The sequence below is a fragment of the Silurus aristotelis genome, assembly GCF_946808225.1.
Source record: "Silurus aristotelis genome assembly, chromosome: 20".
Taxonomy (NCBI): domain Eukaryota; kingdom Metazoa; phylum Chordata; class Actinopteri; order Siluriformes; family Siluridae; genus Silurus; species Silurus aristotelis.
This window is the reverse complement of record NC_139593.1, coordinates 6,002,273-6,014,772: the sequence shown is the minus strand read 5'-3', so window position 1 is coordinate 6,014,772 and position 12,500 is coordinate 6,002,273. Positions and strand designations below refer to the sequence as shown.

At 39.0% G+C, this 12,500-nt stretch overlaps 2 protein-coding genes across 14 annotated transcripts in view; one reads left to right on the top strand and one right to left on the bottom strand.

Moving 5' to 3' along the window:
• Positions 1-12,500, bottom strand: part of nfixa (nuclear factor I/Xa) — a 127,360-nt gene that overhangs the window by 44,804 nt on the left and 70,056 nt on the right. The gene's annotated exons all lie outside the window — the stretch shown is intronic.
• On the top strand, positions 4,351-5,206 carry LOC310716054 (gamma-crystallin M2-like). The gene is made up of 3 exons (XM_083522886.1): positions 4,351-4,470; positions 4,565-4,810; positions 4,887-5,206. Exons 1-3 carry the CDS (start codon positions 4,462-4,464, stop codon positions 5,160-5,162), a joined length of 531 nt encoding a protein of 176 aa, XP_083379012.1. The 5' UTR covers positions 4,351-4,461; the 3' UTR covers positions 5,163-5,206.

The window sequence follows — 12,500 nt, the reverse complement described above, 5'->3', positions numbered from 1 at the left end:
TCTTTCATTTCCCTTCATTTATCACCCATGATATACACACACACACACACACACACACACACACACACACGCACACACACACACACATGCACACACACAGATCTGTGCAGAAGAAAAGACCTGAAAAGTCTGTCTTTTTCCCCCCAACACCTCTTATTTTTATGTCTCAATCTCTCTGTCTTTCACACACACACACTCACACACACGCACACACACGCGCAAACACACATACACACGCACGCACACACACTCTCGGAAACAGGCTTAGTGTATAGAAGTTGCAAAACAGCTCCAAATTTCCATCGGGTCAACCTAAATTCTGCCCTAACTCAATTTAATTTAATTGGACAGCACACACACACACACACACACACACACACACACACACACACACACACTTGCACAAACAACCAGCGAGTCTTGCGGTAGTGCCGTAATCATTTAGGCAGATTGTAGAGATTGAAGAAAGACTAACATTGGGTACTTTGGCACTGAAAAGACACACACACACACACACACACACACACACACACACACACACACACACACACACACACACACACACATGCACACAACTTGCATCAGATACAGTATGTGTGTTTACAGATCTGCATTCAATTACCACAACCACATATTTACACACAGACAACCACATATTTACACACAGAAAAGAGATGGAAAAGAGAGAGAGCGGCTTGTCTTCACGCTCTTCATCCAGGCTTTTTCGATTCGGGCTCCGATTAAGACTTAAACCAGACGCTCACGTAGACGTGTATAAGAGCTGATAATATGGTGAAGACTAGGTTTCTCTCCGACTCACGTAACAAACTGCTATGTTGTCTGTAGTGATGTAAAGATCAGATCATTTTAGTGACTTTGTTCTTTGAATCTCGTTCATTCTCGTTCGCTTTTTTTTTTGTCATTTGATCAGAAATACAATAACATTAGCAACAAGCAGGTCGCCAACATGTCTAGACACTCAAAGCACTTTTGTGCGTCGCTCTGGACAAGGGCGTCTCCTAAATGGCGCAAATGTCAATGTAAATGTAAATACACCAACTTTGACTTAGTTCCAATAATAAAAATATGACATATAAAAAGACTTCTATCTTCTGCTCCGTGTCTTCAGTTCTTTTCTCCCGTGACTCCCAAGTATTGTAATGTCAAGATACGGACCAAAAAAACCCTGATATTGCATTTTGTAGCTTCTATAGGAGTCACGTGACAACAGAACAAACGACTCGTCATGAGAGTCATGAGATGAACTACTCGATTCTGTTTCCTGAAATTACCTACGGAGATTTTGCAGTGCTTTGCTCATGAGCATCCAGTAGAAGGTGAACGAATTGTTCTTTAAGACGACTCGTTCTTCTGATTCACATTAAAGATTCGTTGAAAATTAATCCTCAAACTCTTCATCTTCATCTCTGAATCTCATATGGCTCGATTTTAAACGCTGATGCTGATGACTCTGAAGTTGCAGCTGTTATGGTTCACCATTGGGGACATGAGTTTAATATTTTAATCACTTTTGGGAATTTATCAGGACTCTGATCTGAGAGTCAGGTTCTTCGCTTCTCCACTCTAAAGTTCTCCAGCCTACTGTAGCTTTACATTTCTGCTCCTTCCCTTTGTTGTTGTTGCCTGATTTTGCCATGGTGTGCATTCTGAGATGCTTTTCTACTCACCATGTGTGTAAAGAGTGGCTATGAGTTACAGCAGCTTTACCGTTACTCTAATCAGAGTCTAATCAAGTTCGAGTCAGGAGTTTCTTCCATCATTTATGCTGAACTGTATAAACTGTAAGTAGATACCACCAAGCACCAATCAAAACAGGTTCAAAACTGATATGTGAGAAGGCTACTTAAGTACAGTAATGAATTACATTTACTTCATTACTGGATAAAATGCCCTGGGAGCACAGAAGATTGAGGGCTTCACTCAAGGACCCCAAGCACGGCAGCTTGGCGATGCCAGGGCTTGAACCTTGACCTTCTAATTAGTAACCCAGAACTTAAAATCAGTGAGGCTCTGACAAGTTGAGATGCTTTTACCTCTAGAAAAAGGATCAGAGATCAGAAATGTTGAGTTCTGACTGTTGATGAAGCTGAAATGCAGCATAAAGAAGATCCACAGTGTGATTCATTGCAAAGAGATTTTTTTATTGTCCTTCTAAGCTATAAATATCAGCTAACACACACACACTCACCCACACCCACACACACACACACACACACACACACACACACACACACACACACACACACAGAGTATCAGTGTCAATAAAAATAAACCCTTCTTAATCAGGAGTCAGGGATTCATTAGAGAACAGGTTCTGTATAACAATGTGTGAGCTCCAGCACCCCCCCCCCCCCCCCCAAAAAAAAAAAAAAAAAAACACAAACACAAACACAAACACACACACACACACACACACACACACACACACACACACACACACACAGAGTATCAGTGTCAATAAAAATAAACCCTTCTTAATCAGGAGTCAGGGATTCATTAGAGAACAGGTTCTGTATAACAATGTGTGAGCTCCAGCACCCCCCCCCCCCAAAAAACAAAAACAAAAAACACAAACACAAACACAAACACAAACACACACACACACACACACACACACACACACACACACACACACAGAGTATCAGTGTCAATAAAAATAAACCCTTCTTAATCAGGAGTCAGGGATTCATTAGAGAACAGGTTCTGTATAACAATGTGTGAGCTCCAGCACCCCCCCCCCCAAAAAAAAAAAAAAAAAACACAAACACAAACACAAACACACACACACACACACACACACACACACACACACACACACACACACACACAGCAGTGTGTAAATGACCATGCTGACCTGACTTCACTATTTGTGTGATCGCCCTATTAAACATGAAGCAGAGACAACAGCTGTGAGCTCTGTGTGTGTGTGTGTGTGTGTGTGTGTGTGTGTGTGTGTGTGTGTGTGTGTGTGTGTGTGTGTGTGTGTGTGTGTGTGAGAGGGTCGTAACGGAAGGAAGGAAGGTGTGACTCAGTAAGGAAAGACAGGCAGACACACACACACACACACACACACACACACACACACACACACACACAGCTGCCATGTCTCACAGTTTTTGTAACCTTTGACCTTTGGCATGCTACGGTTAAGCTTGAGGGAGAAGTATGGCCTTTTGCACACACACATACACACAGCTTTCTTAACCTTTAACCCACGGCACGTGTCAACCCTTTAATCAAGAAACACCGAGAGAGAGACAAAAAGAGAGAGAGAGAGAGCGAGAGAGAGACAGAAAGAAAGAGAGAGAGCGAGAGAGAGAAAAACATATGGACAGAAAAAGATATATATATACCGTATATATATATATATATATATATATATATATATATATATATATATATATATATATATATCTATATATATATAGATAGATAGATAGATAGATAGATAGATAGATAGAGAGAGAGAGAGAGAGAGAGAGAGAGAGAGAGAGAGAGAGAGAGAGAGAGAGAGAGAGAAAGACGGACATAAATAATGCAATGATATTAATTTATTAGTCAATTATAGCACATGTATTATCAAATAATGAATTAAGTAGATATAATCATTTAGTAGAGATATATATATATTCCAAGACTGAGCTCCCACTTTCTATCACTTGCTGAACTCAGTGGTGAGGCTCTGACCATTTCAGACAGTTTTAACTCTGGAAAAAGAATCAGAGATCAGAAATGATGAGTTCTGACTGTTAGGCGAACGCAGCATAATGAGGATTCCTGGTGTGTTTTATCACAAGGAGATTTTATTTGTTCTTGCAAGCTAATCGATATCAGATAACACACACACGCGCTAGTTGCATGCTAGCGAGCTAGCTAACACAGCTATTAGGCATCGATTAGCGCAGCCGAGTTTTATTGTAAAAAAAAAATTGAACAGTTAAGTATTTATCCACTCATAATCAAAAAGGAACGACTGATTTCGCAAAATGTAATTGAGTAAGAAGTAAGACATGTGACTTTGAAAAACTACATTGAAATGTAGTAAAGTTAAAGTAAAAAGTCTCTCCAAATGGAAATAGTGCAGTAAAGTACAGATAAGCAAAAAATACAGTAAATAATAAATGCTGTAGCGAATTACGTTTACTTTGTTATTGTTCACCACTGGTTTTCGGTGGATTGTATTGTACACATTGGAAAAAGAAAAAGCTCAGCAGTTCAGTTGCTCGTGGAGCTCGTTCTAAAGACCGGAGATGTGACGTGTAGCAGGAGCGCTCTGGTGGCCTCTGTGCTTCTGCTTGCTCAGGACTTTGCACAATGGAAATACAATGCGGCCTTTACGTTTGTTTAGGTATAAATGCTGGAGGTTAAACCGACGTTCTGTGTCAGTTCACCACCAACTTAGTGCTGGGACACACAGACGCTCGCATCATCGTCATCACCATGGGCAGAGTAAGCATTTCACCAAGATTTAATTCTTTAAAAGAAAGGAAAATAGATTTTATTTTAATTGAGTTGAGTTACATTTCTTCATTTCTTTCTACAGGTTATCTTCTACGAGGATAGAAACTTCCAGGGCCGCTCGTATGAGTGCAGCGGGGACTGCTCGGATATGTCCACCTACCTGAGCCGCTGCCACTCATTCAGGGTGGAGAGCGGCTGCTGGATGGCGTACGACCATTCTAACTACATGGGCAACCAGTACTTCATGAAGAGAGGCGAGTACCCCGACTACATGGGCATGTGGAACTGGGGCAACAACTGGATCAGATCCTGTCGCATGATCCCCATGGTATGATGAATTTACACTTTTTTTTTAAGCTTTATCAAAGTTTTACCGAAGTGACTAATCTCGTTACCTGTATCAGTACCGAGGAGCGTACAGGATGAAGGTCTACGAGAGGGACAACTTCATGGGTCAGATGACGGAGGCCATGGATGACTGCGATTCCTTCACTGATCGCTACCACTGGTCTAGCGGCTGCATGTCGTGCCACGTGATGGACGGCCACTGGCTCATGTACGAGCATCCACACTACAGAGGCAGGATGTGGTACTTCGGCCCTGGAGAGTACCGCAACTTCAGGGATTATGGCGGCATGAGGTTCATGAGCATGAGGCGTATCATGGACTCGTGGTATTGAGATAATAACGATGAGTTGATCTTCAATAAAAAAAGATAAAATAAGTTTAGCCTGTGTGTCTTTTCATTATAATGTTCTTTAATTGATGAATTTGATTCTTTAATTTAGTATTTGGATGCCACAGGTGTCCAGAAAAACATCTACCACAAGAAAAACAACAAACCCACTATTTAGCAGTTGGACACTACATGGATTAAAGTTTGAGGAAAAACCACATATGCCTGGAAAAGTCAGGTGTCCCAATACTTTTTTGCCATTTTGTGTATATTCTGATTCTGCATTTGCAAAATTATACATGAGCCAAGGCATTATAATTACCGCAACTAAACATCACACACACATACCCGGTCCCACTCGTCCTCTTTTCACTAGAATATTTGTTAAACATATTATGGAGTGACGTTAAAAATAAAATGTCTCACACACATTTTGTGGAACCACACACAAACGTGTAGCATGTACAATTTTACTACACATTCAGGCTAAAATTGAGAAAAGACAAGACAGCGGTCACTTCCACAGGGTTTCTGCAGTCAAATGAAAAACTTTTTGAAACCTTTTTAAGATCATTAAGAATTCAGTTGAAGATCTGTATCACGTCATTAAAAACACACACGCCTTAACCCGAGCCCTAAATTCAAGCCAAGTATCCTTAAACTCACACTTTCCACTTCCTCATAGGTGAGAAATCAAATCCGTTATATGTGGTACAATCCGAAAGAGATTCGCACCAATAACAGAAAGCTGATTGGCTGTTGCGTGTCGGCCTCATTTGTAGTCGTAATCCATATATTTGGATGAGCGAAAAAAAGAACTACAACAACCACAGAAACTAACTAACAAAAACATTCTAAAGCATTTCGATGAGCATTAGAGTAAATGCACACAGCAGATAAAGACCTGTTTAAAATTATTTAGAATTATTAAAGCAAATTTATGACTTTTTAAGGCGTAAAATTTAGTTTTTTATATTGACTTTTTTAACACTCGGCGAAAACCCTGTTTAAAAAGAGTTGCAGAATCGCCCGAAAGCAGCAACCACACAGAGAACGATATGCAATGTACATTCGCCTCCGTTCCCACAAAAATGTGCTACTGAGAAAAATACAAATAGAAATATCCATAATTCATCTTAGCATCATCAGAGGACGACCGGCCACATACGCAAATTCGATCCGGTGTATTTCGTTTAGTCGCTCGCCTGAGTTAGTGTTTGTGTTGAAGCACCTCCTGGAGACCAGGTGGTTCAGTATGAACTCATACAGAGTTAACAGCGAGTCTCGACTGGCGACGAAACAAACGCAGTTTTTTGGACCGACTGATGCTGGAAAAACATCACTGCGCTGACAGAACCCAATGCCACGTCACACTGATTTCTGGCGAAGAAAACAGAACTGAGCAAATTAGAAATACTCTGGCAGTAAAGCTCTAAATTATACTGGTAGTGTCGTATAAAGTGTTTTTCTTTCAGTTTTTTATTACTGAAACTGAGGCGAGCGGCATTTATTAATTGAGAACTCCTGCGGGGAAAAGCAGCTTTCTGAAATATAAACAGCTTCTTGTGGACAAACACTAGATCACTTGTTTTCCTTCTTTATCTATCTCACACACACACACACACACACACACACACACACACACACACACACACACACACACACACACACACAGGCAGTGACTGTAATACCTGCCGTTATCAGGTAATATCTTTCTCAGATGTGTAGTCCGTTTATTCCTCTCACTCAGGGAATTGACACGGATGGAAAATCGGACTCATCCCGAACTGACCGGGAAAACCAATCATCGATACTGACACGCAAGCACACACACACACACACACACACACACACACACACACACACACACACACACACACACACACACACACACACACACACACACACACTTACCTTCTGGCTACCCTTTCTCTCTCCCATCACTTTTTACCTGTCCAAGGCCCTGCTGCTTCACAGCTTGCTCTCAGAAAATTAAATTAATAGCAAATGTGCTTTCTGACTTTCAGTTTGGCCTTAAAATTATGGATACACAATGAAGTCATTCCTTGGCAGCAAAGAGCTCTTTTTTTTTAATTTCTTTTCTTTCCTTCTTAAAAAAAAAGAAAGAAAACGCTTTCTGATTTTCTATTTACTGCCTTTTTAAAAAGGACTGCTTTAGATTTACACGGTGCTACAAGGTTTCTGGACACGCAAACAATTATTTCACTGCTTCTGGCTTATGGACATTGTTAACAAAAGAAGGTAAAGAATGGGAGATTTTAACTGTCATTACTCATGTGCAATCGATTCTTAATAAACTGATGTCGAATAAATGGACAAGGTAAAAATATCAGCATTTAATTGTCATAATGTTGCCCATCGGGGGACTCAATGCCGTCGCATCACCCACTGCCGTGTCCACCAGCAGAACCCAACAGTGCTGTGACTAATCTTACAAGATAAAAATAAAACAATACATTTGTTTTAGCTGATCGAACATCCTTCGATTCGCATTCCACCAGCAGACCAGCAAGTTTTACATTTTTGCTTGCACAGAAGCCACAGATGTTTGTATTGTAAATATAATTGTGATTATACTATTATACGTGTATTTATATACTGTATCTATTCTATAGATCTATACATTATACCCTCTCTATTTCTATTTCATGAGTGCTTACAGTTTTTCTCAGTTGCTTTGTGGCGTTTCTCAGATCAGAAATGAAATCAAAACTACTTGTTCAGCCTCAGGTCAACAGGTCAAACAGGTCAAAGGTGAATCTCATGAACCTTCAATTGGAGAGTGAAAAAATATACAGAGCAAAACACAGAATTATACATTTTAAAAAATAAATGAACAACTAAGAAACAAACGAACACTTGTACAGTACAGTAAAAGTGTAAATCCTGTCTGGTCTCCTGCAATCAGTATAAATCAAATATCCAATCAAATAAATGAATTTGTGCTGCTGAAATTTACAGACGCCAAAAAAAAAAAGGCAAATTTTCTACATTTACAGTCACTGTGATCCGAACCATAGTTTATATCAAGGAATACTGAAACTGTCGCCACAATGACTAAACATTTTGATGATCTTGTTTGTGAACAATGACAAAGTGACTTTTCATTCTGATGGGAATGAGATGTTCATTGAAACAAATACTTACTTTTGATAGATGAACTACAGATTTCGAAAAAAAAAGTACAGACTTTTGCAAGAAATCCATTGTTTTGTGCTGTTTGTGCACATTGTTTTAAGAAATGCACTGCAAATATTAAGCATGTTATGAGGACTTCTCCATAGCAGCTGAGAAAAACTGTACGGTTTCAAATCTGTATGCAATCATGTAAATCATGTCAATGTCAGAATGACAGCATGGCATGTAAACACAGGCTCTGACAGTTCCTCCACCTCAGCTAGATCACTTCAATTCATCACTGTTCTAGAGTTAGGGTCAAAATAGAAACATTTTTATCTATAAATACAAGATATTTTACTGTGATTTTACTGATACTGTGTTTAATTGTGCTTGGGTAGCTGTGCAGTTTTATTTGTCCACCTGCCTGCAATATTTTTGAACTAAAGGGGCTTTTACTTGTCATATTACAGCACAATGAAATTCTTTCCTCCCAGCAATGTTAGAGATCATGGGTCAAACATGGCATTGCTTAAGAGTGGTATCTTAACAATACTGGGGCCTGAAACCCCACATTTCCAAACAGCAACCACAAAGCTACCAGGTCCTAATCTAATTAAATATGATCTAATCTAATCTAATCTAATCTGATCTAACTATTAGTAACATCCTTTAAAAAAGTAAAGAAACACATTTTTTTTTTTTTTTTTTTACAAATAAAAAATGTTTTTTATTTTTCTTTTGTTAAGTTACCATAAACACTATGAACCATTAAAGCAAGACTGGTCACCTCATATTCATATATACATATAATTATTCCATACCAATCAGATTTACGCATTCAGCTGTCTTATGGTAATACTGTGCTATATTAGATTCACTGAATATATGAATAAAAGTTTGTGGACACCTGACCATAAGATTTGTATGCGCTTCTCTTGAAACGTCCCATTCCACATTTAGTCCCTATTTTCAGTTATAATAACCTCCACCATTCTGGGAAGATGTTTCACTAGATCTTTTGGAGATTTATAGGAATTCGTTCATCCACAAAGCTGTTGGTGAAGTCAGGTACAAAAGTTCATCACGAAGGTGTTCAATAGGGTTGGAGCTCATAGCAGGAGATCTTCCAACCCTTAGAAAACATATCTATATCCTTATAATATGCAATTGTGTGCCAACAGCGTGTGGAAGAACCACATATGGTACGGTTGGAAAAATCCCAATACTGTTGTCCAAATATCGTATTAGATATTAGCGGTTTTCGGAGCATGTCCGCTAGCTAGCTAGTTCATCCGCCAATATATGAAGTAATATCAGTTGCACTCTAGACTGAAGATTTCCTATGTAATGTGAATGATATCATTGTGAAAGAGGCTTCATCGTTCGCCTCGGTGCTGTAACAATTCCCTCAAACCGTTTCTCTGTCAGACGCTCTGCTTCCGAACGATTTAAAATAGTGTACATGTGGTGAATGACGCTCCTCACAACAACAAAAAAGGCCTCCCTAGAAAAAAGAGTGCCTGGTGTGTGTGTGTTTGTGTGTCTAGTGTGTGTGTGTGTGTGTGTGTGTGTGTGTGTGTGTGTGTCTAGTGTGTGCAGTGTGTTTGTGTTGGCACCGTTTCAGCATTCCACATTCCAGTGTGATATTCTGCACTGTGACCTCAAAAAACTGTTTGTATCCCACACACACACACACACACACACACACACACACACACACACAGGCTCACAAGTTCTCTCTTCCTCCCTCTTTCCTCGGCTTTACCCTCTCGAACGTACATTTCCCTGACACGATCGCACCCTTCCCTCCCTCGCCCTATCGCTACACCCGTTTCTACGCTTCTCGCTTTCACGCCGTCTCTTCAAGCTGCGACTTGTCAATATTCCGACGCCTGATTTATGTTTAGCCTGTTTCCTCGTAGCAATGCTGCTTGTGCGAGCTCAAATGAAAGCTCAGGTGAATTCAATTCAAATAAATTCGATTGCAGCTGCTGAAAAGGGGAAACTTTATAATGGATGAAGGATGTGGTTTGGGGCTGCTGCTCGTGCTGAATCCGCTCCATTCAGCCCGGGGCTACGACTTTCACTAATAGCATGATTTTCGTTAGCGACCGTTGAGGATGTGGCCTTCTGAACGTTTTACACGACCGGCTTGATCGCGCTGGTCGAAACTCGAGCGGGACTACAGATTACTATTTACAATTTTATAAAAAATTTATGTTGTAAAATAATTGTGTGTGTGTGTGTGTGTGTGTGTGTGTGTGTGTGTGTGTGTGTGTGTGTGTGTGTGTGTGTGTGTGATTCATAATTAAGTCGTAAATATTTACCGTTTTATGTGTAATTTGTTGTGATTTTGTTGTGTATTTATTGTGAAATGTTTCATGCAATTTTTTTGTGAATTAGTTGCGTAATTTTTGTGCAATTTAATGGACCCAAACATGTTGTAAACGTGTACATTTTATGTGTAATTTGTTGTGTAATTATTGTGAATGTGTTGTGAAATCTGTTGTGACTTTGTCATGAAATTGTGTAAAGAGCTGTGTAATTTTTTTTATTGTGTAATTTGTATAATTTGTTGCGAATTCGTTGTGTAATTTGATGTGAATTTGATGTGGATTTTGTTGTGAATTATGTTGCAAATAGTTTTGTGAAACTTTGTTTAATTTGTTGTGAATTTGTTGTGTAATTTGTTGGATAATTCTTATGAAATTTCTTTTCAATTTCTTATGACATTTCTTGTGAAATTTCTTTGAGGAATTGTAATTTTCTAATCTAATAAACACTGCTGTAGTTCAGCTGCTTCTGCTTGTACATTAGTGGTGAATTATCCTCTGAATCATTGCATTTCACTAGAGTTTATTCTGCTGATTATTCTGGAACTGATCATTGGTTTTCTCTGAAAGTCATTTAAAAGTTTTTATTAATTGAAATAGAATTTGGTTTATAGAAGATGGTTTCTCTATTTAATTAGTTCAATTTGTCCTTCTGGTGTTTTCTGTGGATTATTACTATTTAATTCTGTGTTCATTATGATGGAATTTATCTGTTTATTATTCTTGGTGGATTTAAAACCAAGAAGCATTTTATACTTAAAAAATATACATACAAAAACTATATATATATATATATATATATATATATATATATATATATATATATATATATATATATATATATATATATATATATATATAATATTTATGAACAGTGTCACCATGGAAACATACGCATACCTTATTTAACCTTTGCTTATAAACTTTTACACACACACACACACACACACACACACACACACACACACACACACACACACACACACACACACACACACACACTCGTTCTCACACTTAGCCCTCCGGGCACAGCGATGAAACTATGCAGAAACATCAAACTGTTCATCGCCACACCTGTGTGTGTAAAAGAGCTCATGCTGACACGCACACTCTGTGCCGTTATGACATCGCTTGGTTTTTATTAGTGATGGGAAGATCAGATTATTTTATTGACTTCTTTGTATATACATATATACCAGTGGAGGGCCGTGCATTTGGTACCTGGGCCTTCAGTGGGGACGTACCCGACTTAATTCACCTCTTAATACCACCAGTATCACGTCACAATTATAGAAACCATCAATACTAAACAGTAACGCAATATAACAATGTAAGAGAGGCATTTCACATATGGAAGGTAAATACCATTTTACTAAAGCAAGAAACCCAGTTAAGACTCCAAACATCTACACTATAACCAGAACTGTGCACCTACATCATCTGGAGCAGTTCAGAATCAATACTTGTCTAATAACATAACAAAAACATTCAAATGTAAATAAAATACAACCTACTCACCAGAGATGCAGAATTTGCACGCTCCTCAGAGGCTGTAATCCAGTGGTACGGCTCGTATTCACTGGTCTGGAAGTGCTGAACAAACCCTTTCCCAGGCTGAGACACGCTAGCTAGCTTCAGGCTTGGCTGACCTCCTCACGATGTCTAGCTTTTTTTTTCAAAATTTATTTTTAAGAATGTCCGAGACCAAATAAATGTATCTTCCTCCGTAGGTGTAAAAAAGTGTACCTCAGATGTATTAATGTGTGCAGAGCTACACACATGTTTTGGCAGTCGAACTTGGCTGTAACAGTTTCCCTCTGACCAACCAATCAGAGAACTGAAAAATGCTGACGCTAATCTGGGCCAGC